This window comes from Heterodontus francisci, chromosome 11, assembly GCF_036365525.1.
Source record: "Heterodontus francisci isolate sHetFra1 chromosome 11, sHetFra1.hap1, whole genome shotgun sequence".
NCBI lineage: Eukaryota > Metazoa > Chordata > Chondrichthyes > Heterodontiformes > Heterodontidae > Heterodontus > Heterodontus francisci.
Genome location: NC_090381.1, coordinates 33,234,003 through 33,245,022, shown reverse-complemented (window position 1 = coordinate 33,245,022; position 11,020 = coordinate 33,234,003). Strand labels below are relative to the sequence as shown.

The 11,020-nt window shown below is 43.3% G+C and overlaps 1 protein-coding gene across 2 annotated transcripts in view; it reads left to right on the top strand.

The window, feature by feature from the left end:
- Positions 1-2,908: 2,908 nt before the first annotated feature.
- The window catches only part of inpp5d (inositol polyphosphate-5-phosphatase D), a 241,649-nt gene continuing 233,537 nt past the window's right edge, over positions 2,909-11,020 (top strand). For both annotated transcript variants that reach the window (XM_068041953.1, XM_068041951.1), the window contains exon 1: positions 2,909-3,164. In XM_068041953.1, the coding sequence (XP_067898054.1) occupies positions 3,031-3,164 (134 nt within the window). In that variant the 5' untranslated portion in view covers positions 2,909-3,030. The remainder of the gene's footprint in view (positions 3,165-11,020) is intronic.

Below are 11,020 nucleotides of genomic sequence, written 5' to 3'. Positions count from 1 at the left end.
GATGTTTCCACTGGCAGGTGAAGCGAGGACAAGAGAGCATAGCCTCAAGATTAGAGGGAGCAGATTTAGGACTGAATTAAGAAGGATCTTCTTCACCCAGTGGGTTGTTAATCCATGGAATTCCTTGCCCAGTGAAGTAGTTGACGCTTCTTCAGTAAACGTCTTTAAAGCTAAGGTAGATATCTTTTTGAACAATAAAGGAATTAAGGGATACGGTGGGAGCGCGGGTAAGTGGATCTGAGTCCACGAAAAGATCAGCCATGATCTTATTGAATGGCGGAGAAAGCTCGAGGGGCCGGACGGCCTACTCCTGCTCCTAGTTCTTATTATGAACAGATACAGCTGCTAATGAACAACCGGTCAGCAGCTCAAATGTATGTGTGATTATAACAAACACAATGAACTACAGGTAGAGTTTAATATTAATGTCAATTGAAATCAATCCCAATGCAGGCTGGAAGCTAAAATATACGTTATATCAAATAAATATGTGCACTAATGTTTAGCAAGGTGACGGAGGTGAACTGGTTTGGTTGGGTCTGGAGCAAAGGGCAGGAGAAGGATTGAGTTTGTCTGTGTGTCACGCAGCAAGAAAATAGGTTGTTGTGCATGACTTGCACAGGAGGGGATTGGGTATGACGGAATGCAATTTTGTTACATAAGGTCGAGCTGAGTCTATTGGGTTCAAGTGCATCAGGCTGATAAATGGAGTCTAAATTAATTGTTATGAGCCTCTACGTCAGGCAGTTGATTGCAGTGAATCATTCTGGAAAAAAAATTGTTAAAGCCTCTGAGTCAGGGCGATTTGAAACAGATCATTAAGAAAGCACTGGTTTCTGTGTTAACTCACCAACAGCACCACTGCAAGAGTACCACCACCCCTCCCCCCCAGGACCACACTGTCAAGAGAAGGGAACCATGGACAGCCCATTCCAATTAAGGGAAGCTTAGAACTAAATTACAATTTTGATCTCATCAACTGTGATGCTGTTTATGTCCTACAGTGACACCGAGTGCAGACAAATGTACCAGCTGGCAGTATGTGCTCTCACTGCAGGGACACCCATGCGTGGATAACCGTGAAGTAGAGGCAGGCAGCCAGAACAACCTTCACAGATCCTACCCTCCCCGTGCCTAGGACTATCAATTTTGGCCAAGCCCAGCAACCAACCCACAAGGAGGTCCTCCAACCAGTTCACTCCTCCACGTAGCAAGTGTCCAAAAATCAATGGTGTAGGAGTGGAATTTATTGGATGGAATGCATGTGATATGGATTTGAGGAGAATGGATTTGGTAAAGAGAATGCAAATGGATATGTATACACGTTTTCAAAAGGCATCTGATTAGGGGCCTCATAGGAGACTTGTTGATATGGAGCATCGTCCAAAAGGGATGTGGCAGCATGGATAGGAAATTAGTCGAAAGACAGAAAACAAAGAGTAGTGGTTAATGGATTTTTTTTTAGACCGTGAGTGTTGGGAAAATCATTGCTGTTCTCTATAAATATGTGTGCGTATATTAGTGTTGTGTGTGTGATGTGGACCTAGTTATAGGGGTACAATATTAAAAGCTACAGATTCCAAAAAAGGGAGTTTGGTCAGACAACAAACAGGACTGCATGCAAGTACTGAGGACATAGATAGGTTAGTAGATTGAGCACTGGATGTGTTGCCATTACTCATTTCCGCCAGCTAGTGACTCCCAGGTGCGATGGTCGATGTTTAGAGCCTTCATATCACACTTGCAGGCAACATTGAAGCAGAGCTTTGGACTCCCTACTGGTCAGCTGGCCCTGGCTACCTCACCATACCGAAGGTCCTTGAGTATGCGACCGTCTGCCATCCTGTGGACGTGTCTGATCTACTGAAGATGCCTCTGTTTGATTAGTGCCAATGTACTTGGGAGCTCTGCCTTTGTGAGGACTGATGCATTTGAGATTTTGTCTTGCCAGGATATACCCATAAATGTGTCACAGACAGCGAAGATGGAAATTATTGAGCTTCTTTTCCTGGTAGCTGTAGTCGCCCATATTTCACAGTCATACAGCAAGGTGCTTAGTCCTAAGGTTTCAGCTTGTTGTTATTCCATGCACATCCTGTGGACTGGTGTGCACTACCATGATGACCAATTGCCACAGCAGCTGGTCAACAGGCAGGAATATTAAAAACAACAACTCACAGCATCACTTGGCAGCTTCACATGCAGCACTTATGGCAGAACCTGCCTCTCGAGGATCGGTCTTCAAAGCCATCAACAAAGGTGCACCAAGAGAAGACAGCCCACTGAAGTGGACTGTTTGCTGCATGTTCATTATCTTTCATAGCTGCAAGGATGCCCACCAGATTGGGCACAGTGATGTAAGATGAAATTTAATGCAGAGAAATGTGAAGCAATACGTTTTGGGAGAAAACAACTGAGGATGAAATGGTAACGTTTTAAAAGGATTAGACTTGGGGGGAGATTTACATACACAAACCTTTCGAAGTGAGCCAATGTGCGGGCCTGAAGGTTTTATAAATGAGAACATGGGGTACAGGAGTAGAGGCGTAACGCTAAGCCCTTCACAAATCATTGGTTAAACTGCCATTAGAGAAATGCGCCCAATTTTAGGCAACCTAATTTTGGAAAGATGTCAAAGACATGAAAGGAATTCCCCAAGTTGGAAATAATTGGGCTGGTTGTTAGTGAAGCTGGAGGAGAATGCACTTGTTGGGAGTTGGTGAGACAGAAGGGAAATGGTGTGGTTGGGTTTTGGTGAGACGGGAGATGAGTGGGTTCTCAGGTGTTAGGGAGACTGGAGGAGAATGGTTTGGTCGGATGTTAATGAGACGAGAGGAGAATGGGCCGGTCTTGTTGTACTTGGAATAAACTGAAGCACGTGTTGTTTCTGTATGTCTGACAGTACTTTTGAGGAAGTGAAGCTCAGTCTGGCTTCCTCACGGGCAGGAAAGGCTGTTTGAGGGCGCGGTGCAGCTATTACTGTCTTTGAACCAGGGGCAGCGGAGTTTGGATGGAATAAAGTGAAGGAAGATGAACGATCCGTGGTACCATGAGGACATCTCCCGACCCATGGCCGAGACCCTGCTCGCCAAGGCGGCACTGGACGGCAGCTTTCTGGTCCGTCACAGCGAGTCATTCGAAGGAGCGTTAGCCCTGTGCTTGCTGTAAGTAACCGGGGTCAGGGGGTTTTAGTGATGGGTATGGAGCGGGCAGGGCAGGGCACACACTGCAACCTCACAGCGGGGGCTGGCAAAGATAGGAAACATCTCTTTAATGGTGGCTTTCACGGGCTAACAGCAGGTTTTAGCGGCTGCTCTGTTCACCTGGTAGTTCCTGAGAAAGCAACACTATGCTCCGGCTCTGTACAAAAGAGCGCTCTTGTAAGAGAGGTCTTTACGGATCCTATTGCCCTGATGCCCCCTGCCCAAGGGTTTGTGATTATTGCTCCATTCCTCTGGTCACTCCGAAAGCTGGGTAATTATTGATCTGACCCCAGATTTATCTGCTGAGAATCTGCAGCTCTCAGCCGAAACTGGCAAATAGCAGGAGAGTCATTCAACGCAGTAAGCAACCTGTTAACTTGAGAAAGGACAAACTAACTGCCAGGCATCTTTCACCTTGTGCCGATTCCCCTCATTGAATTATTCTGTGAGTGACACACTTTAATAGATGACACTGTCCCCTCAACATTGGTAAATACTTATTAAAATGTTCTGTTACAACAGCAGTAGTACATTGTCATTTGGTCCAATCATAGTTGCATAGATGTATTTCCAAGTTTCCATGATGGGAAGCTAATTGAGATATCTCTGTGAGATGTGGTAAAATGCTGTCTAATTGCAAGTTCCTCCTCTCTCAATCAATATTAAATTGTAGCTGGATTTAATAGTCTGTTTATTCCATTCTTTCCATTCCTAGATAATCCTAAGAGTATCTGGAGAGTGATCAATGGACTAGGGTGGGTTATTAAATCCATTATTTCAATCAATGGTTAGTGATTGTTTTTTTGAGACTTACCTCCATCACTGTCATGTCTAGATGGCCATAAACCCTACAAGACCCATCCATCATGCTTTCCGCTCTGCCCACTCCCTTGGGCTGTACATCCATCACCAGTTTACCATTCAGGTCTTCGCCCTACATAATTCCACCAACTTTGCTTTGCCCTTCAATGTAGCCTTTACTTTTACCGTGGTGGTGAATAATTGATGGTTTCTTCCTAAACTAATTCCTTGCTTTCTAACACTGCACAGTGGTGCAGTGGTTAGCACCGCAGCCTCACAGCTCCAGCGACCCGGGTTTGGTTCTGGGTACTGCCTGTGTGGAGTTTGCAAGTTCTTCCTGTGACCGTGTGGGTTTCTGTCAGGTGCTCTGGTTTCCTCCCACAGCCAAAGACTTGCAGGTTGATAGGTAAATTGGCCATTGCAAATTGCCCCTAGTGTAGGTAGGTGGTGGGAGAATTGAGGGAAGGTAGGGATGAAGTAGGGAAGATGGGATTAATGTAGGATGAGTATAAATGGGTGGTTGATGGCCGGCACAGACTCGGTGGGCCAAAGGGCCTGTTTCAGTGCTGTATCTCTCTCTATGACTATGACACCATACAACATGACATTAATAAACTTGCAGGATGGGCATGCAATTGGCAAATTGATTTCAATATAAACAAGTGTGAGGTGTTACATTCTGGTAGAAACAATAAAAGGAAAATAGCTGCCTAAATGGGATAGAGGAGCAAAGGGATCTCATGGTTGAGCTGCATAAATCGCTGTAAGTAAACAAGGTCATAAAAACGAAACCCAAGCACTTAGGTGTATTTATAAAGGGATAAAATTGAAAGTCAGAGACGTTGCATTAAAGTTGTATAGAACCTTGGTTAGACTACACGTCAAGTGCTGTGAACAGTTTGGTCTCCATATTATAAAAAGGATATGGAGGGACTGGAGAAGGTAAAAAAAAAAGATTCACAAGGATTATACTAGAATTGAGAGAAAATACTTATCAGCAAAGTCTGAATAGGCTCTTTTCTCTAGAACAGAGAAGGTTGAGGGGTGAGCTGATAGAGGTCTTTAAGATTATGAAAGAGGGGTGATAGGGTAGACATAGAGAAGATGTTTACCCTTGTGGAGAAGACCAAAACTAGGCCAATACATATATAAGTCACTAATAAATCCAATAGGGAATTCAGGAGAAACTTCTTTTCCCAAAGAGTGGTAAGAATGTGGAACTCACTTCCACAAGAGGTAGCTGAGACAGATAGTGAATGAAGCTTTGATTTGTGGACTGGACACTGGGATTCTGGTGACTTCCTTCTTCTTTTGCTTGGCCTGTTTTGACTGATTATGTGAAGCTGATTTGTGTCAAAACGTTTCAATGGTGGTTTTGTTGAAATGAAGCTTACTCTCCTGTGTTGTTTGGGTTCATAGTTACGGAAGGAGTAACTCTTTTTTATCGAAAACTCATCGTTTGTGGGTCACATCATGGTTGTTCCAAGACCTTTGACCCTAGTAAACTTCAGCAGTTTTCATAAATTTCACACTTGAGACAGTCATCAGCTTATTTTTTGCATTTGCCTTCCCTTCCTTTCTTCTCATAGGGAAGATACTGCTCTCTCATCAGTGGAGCATAGGAACAGGAGTAGGCCATTCAGCCCCTCAAAACTGTTCCACCATTCATTTAATTCATGGCTGATTGGTATCTTAACTGTACCTTGGTTCCATATCCCTTAATACCCTACCAAACAAAAACGTATCAAAATCAGTTTTGAAATTTTCAATTAACCCCCAACGTCAAAAAATGTGGGGAGAGAATTCCAGATTTCCCCTACCCTTCGTGTGGAAAAATGCTTTCTGACATCAGCTCTGAATAGCCTAGCTCTAAATGAAAGATTAGGCCCTTTTTTTCTGGGCTCCCATGTCAGAGAGAACAGTTGCTCTCTATCTACCCTATCAAATCCTTTAATCATCTTAAACACCCTATAATCTTCTCTACTCAAGGGAATACAAGCCCAAGCTAACAGCTGTGTAGAAATGAGGAATACATTACGTGGGCAATCAAAGATCTGACACCCTTGCTAGTGGAGAGCTGAGACTGGGCTCATTTTGTGAAATAATTGAGTAGATCTACAGGAGGGAAAATAACAATATGTTTCTAGGGAAATGTCTGTGGGTGTCAACCCTTGGCCGTTGGGATACTGCAATGACTTGAGTAAATAGATTTGAAAACAATTCAATGTTTGCAATAGGCTGGAAAATGTTGAATTTCCCCAGTGCTTTCTATGCAACGTCAGTCTGTTCTGATATTTAGCTGTATGAATTTACAGATCAAACTCTCACTTCCTCTTTTCACTGCCTGCCTCACATCATTCAGTAACCACTGTTTTGATTCAGAATGGGCAGATTGCACGTGTCCATCCAATCAACAAATTGGATTTCACACAGCTATTTCCAGTTCCATTGATATGGAATTTGAGGGGCATGTTAAGAGGGCACACTGAATTACATGAGAGGTTAGGGAGTTTAGAACAATATTTATAAGCAGAAGAGATCTGGGATTGAAAGGATGAAACCAACAAGAATATTTTCACGACAATATAACATTTCAAAGTTGATGGTCAGTAGCTCGCTACCTTTCTCCTCACTTTAAGCCCTTCTTAGAACACATCTCTTCGACAATGTTTTTGGACACCTCTGCTAACCTTCCCTCACTCCTTTTCTCTTCTGAATATCTTTCTATTGGAGAATACACTAAACACATTGTTGTTCTTCGTAGAGATTTTAGTGGTATCTATTAGTGCAGTGGGTTGGCTTGTTCTTTGCACTGGTTCCCATTGATGAAAGCAATAGGTTTTTCAGGATTGCACGGAGAAGTTTCCTTCTCTCCTCCATCAGTGTGTCCTTTAAAAAAGGACATCATTCCCCATCACTTCCTTTAGGTTGCTCCAGCAATATGGCAATGGGGGGAAAATGGAAGTGCGGATTGTGAGTAACATCAATATAGTGTATGAGGCACAACTAACACTGATAGTAGGTATAAGAGGAGACTAACACTGATATAGGATTGAGGGGGAGACTAAGGGGGAGAAATTGGGATTATTAGTGCCCGATCTTTTGGTCTAACGGTAGAAAATGGCGTCTAAGATGTGCACGCGCACTTCCAACAGGAAGATGCCATCTTGGTAAGGAGGTTTTCAGGCGCACATCTAACAACCACTGGCACCGTGCAGAGCAGGCAGATTATGACACCAATCAGGATGCAAAGCTGATTTGTCAGTAGCGCTGCCATTTTCGAATGCCACACTCCAGCCTATGCCCTGTTTAAACTTCGCACAACTAACCATGACTTTAAACAGCATGAAGGACCCTTCAACACTGCTGTTTACAGGGATCATGAGCTACTTACAGTTAAATTACTGGATTATTTCTCCTGGCTGCTGGTGCAATTGCATTTTTTTTTTGCAGCTTTCCTGTACTTGCCTAATTTTTAAATAGACTACAGTAAGTGGTCTGGCTGGTGCAGAAGTACATTTTTAAAAGCTTGTGCTGAAATAAGTTGCTTCCTGACATGTGTGGTCTGGTTAGCCTTCCTGTGGGAAATTGTGCATGACTCGAAGAATGAAGAGAGGTTACGCAGAGCAGGACGAGCTGCTAGAAGAGGGAGGAGGAGGAGGGGGCCTCAGCGTCTTTACAGGGCAATTCTCTTACCTCAATTCAGTGAGAACCAATGCTTGAGACATCTTTGCTTCAATAAAGAGGTCATGACTGAAATCTGCCAACTGCTGCAGCCACAACAGCAACCTCAGAGTAGGGCAAAGATAGCATTGCTTATGGCTGTCAAGTTGACAGTGGCTCTTTACTTTTATATGCCTGACTCCTTTTAGGCTGCTGCTGTAGGTATAAGCAACATTTCACAGTTTGCAGTACACTGCTACATAAGGGAGGTCACTGCGCCTTTCCATACACAGAAAGAAAGTTCCGTCTCTTATGTACACCCATCAGTCTTCTTTCATAACCTGGCACATGGAAGTCTATATCTGAGACCTCAGCAGTAGAACTGTGTGTGATCTTACCCTCCGGTAATCTGGCACCTGTGTTACCCTTTCCCCCTGCCCTGGCTCCTGTGCATTTGTGCCCAGTGTCTCACTAGAGGCTGATCCCTCCTCTATCATATCCTCTAAAATATGTGCAGTGTCAGTATCTGAGCTGGCAGCTGCGAGTGTAAGATCGCGTGATGGTGTCTACTCATCAGCACTGTATTCTTCTTCTTCCTCCACTGACTAGGAAGGTTCCAGTTGTTGTGTATCTGAAATGAAAAGGGGAAAGGGTAGTGTTGTGCTGAGGAGAGAGGAGGAGAAAGGAAGTGCCTGCTTACACCATCCGCAGCTTCTAAGTCAGAGATTAAAGGATGAGGGGGATGTGGGATGCAAAATCATATGAAAGACCAGGCAGCATCAATTTAATGTGCTGCCTGCAACACAATAAATAGGCTTAATCAGGTTAATCGTGTGCTGCGATCCCATACCCGTTTTCAGGGGTTAGTCAATTCCCCCCCATTAGGTGGCCAATTCAATATCATCCATTTAACTCTATTGCCCAAAGTCAAAATGATCCTCAAAACCTTCAATTTGATACCCTTCATGATGTGGGTCCCTTGTATCTTCATCCACAATCTAATCCTCCTAATATCCTGGGTTTAATAAAAAGCAAACAGCACTGACACAGAATGTTCCAAAATCTTACAAGAAAAAGCTGTTCTTAGAAGGTATTCCCACTGCTGTGATTCCCTAAGATGCATTCTGTCATTCCTGTGTTTTTTCTCTTTATTTTCCTGTGCCTCTTCTGATAGGATGAGACATTTGCATGGCTAAAGAAAGGTGCATTTCTATAGCAGCATTCATAACCTCAAGATGACCCAAAGCACTTTGTCGCCAATTAAGTACTTTTTAAAATCTAATCACTGTTGTAATCTAGGAAACGCAGAGTCAATTTGCATACAGCAAGCTCCCACAAACAGTCATGTGATAATATCAGATAATCTGTTTTTAGCGGTGTTGGTTGAGGGATAATATTGGCCAGGACATCAGGGAGAACTCCCCTACATCAAAATAGAGGCTTACGATCATTTACGTTAACCTGAGAGGGCAGACAGGGCCATGGTTTTACGTCTCATCCAAAAGATGTCACCTCTGACAGTGCAACATTGGCTCAGTACTGCACTGGGAGTGTCAGCCTGGATTATGTGCTCAAGTATCTGGAGTGGAGTTTGAACCCACACTCTTGTTACTCATAGGCAACATTGAACCATGACTGAGACCCAATATGAACTGTGCCATCTCTCACTAAAGCAAGATGGAGACTCCTTCCAATATCAGCGACACCAATCTTACCTCTGAATCTAAAGGTTGTTCATTCAAGCTCCAATCTAAGTAGTTGAGTCTATAATCTTGAAGACCAATATCAACCCTAGCCATCCTGGCATAAATAGGGCACATGGCAGTTAAAATCACCCAGGTCACTTTTCCACTCTGAAAAGGCCAGGAACTGAGCTGCCCCAAAGCAGGCGGGAAGGTGACAGGGTGCTTTTGACATATGCATGTCTGGTCCTGATGATGCCACCAGAAACCAATTTTTACTAGGCAGCCTGAGCGGGAAGCAATAGTGAGTTTCCTGCCAGGTCAACATAGCAAGGATGTAGATTGGAGTCAGAAAAGGCCCAATAAGGTTAAAATATTAAATTTTCTGGTGGGGCTAGGAGGAGTTGCTATGTTCCTCCAAGTCCCATAAGGAAAGTTTTAGCATCTCTTGCTAAGATCTTGCCTCCCCCCACCCCACCCTGCCCCCCCCCCACCCCCCACTCCCGATCGCGGGTACTCCTACAGGACTGTATATACAAGATAAAGTTTCCCTTAGACTGTTCCATCAGGCAGTTCTAGGTGAGGTGCTACATAGATTAGATACACTGTTCATCATTGTGTCTCAGCATTAACCAATGAAGCACCCACTATTGCACCAGTATAAACTTTTTCCAATTCCTGCACCAGTCAAGCTCTGATACTGCCAATTTGGTACTGGTTGGTGTTAACTTATGAGATTTGTTCTGACTGATTTTACTGTATCAACCTCAGTAAAGGTTCAGGCAGGCTGCTTTACTGTTGCACTTCATGTAGACTTAGCAACTTGATGAGGTCATTTTGTTGGCTGGTGAATTTGGATTTTCTGAAAGCCACATAATGTCCAAGGAAGTGGAATGAAAATGCTACAATGTGATTAACCCACAGAAAAGAGGAAGAAAAGCCAAAGTGAACTGACACTTGGATGGAGAAGGAGAAGTGTTAATGAGAAACAAAAGTAGGTCTCTGACCAGAACACAGCATATGAACAAGGAAAGACCTGTGCACACATGTGGTTGCACATGCACTTTACACACACACATATATATAATATATGTATATAAAATACACATACACATGTGTACAGATAGATATACACACTGCTCTTTTTAATCTATATTAGTGACCTGGACTTGGGTAGACAGGACAAAATTTCAAAGTTTGCAGATGATACAAAACTCAGAAATGTAGTAAACAATGAGGATAGTAATAGACTTCAGGAGGTTATAGAGAACTTGGGAAATGGGCAGATACATGGCAGATGAAATTTAATGCACAAAAGTGTGAAGTGATACATTTTGGGAGGAAGAACGAGGAGAGGCAATATAAAATAAATCACACAATTTTAAAGGGTGTCAGGAACAAAGAGATCTGGAGGTGTACATACATAAATCCTCGAAGGTGACAGGAAAAGTAAGGAAGTCTGGTAAAAAAAAAATGCAAATAGAATCCTTGGCTGTATAAATAGAAGCATTGAGTACAAAAGCAAGAAGGTTATTGCTAATAACACCATTTTGTGGAGTATTGTGTCTAATTCCTTGAGGAAGGATATCAAGACCTTGGACAAGGTGCAGAGGACATTTATTAGAATGGTACCGGGGTCCGGTACTTCAGTTGGATGGAAGGACTGGAGAA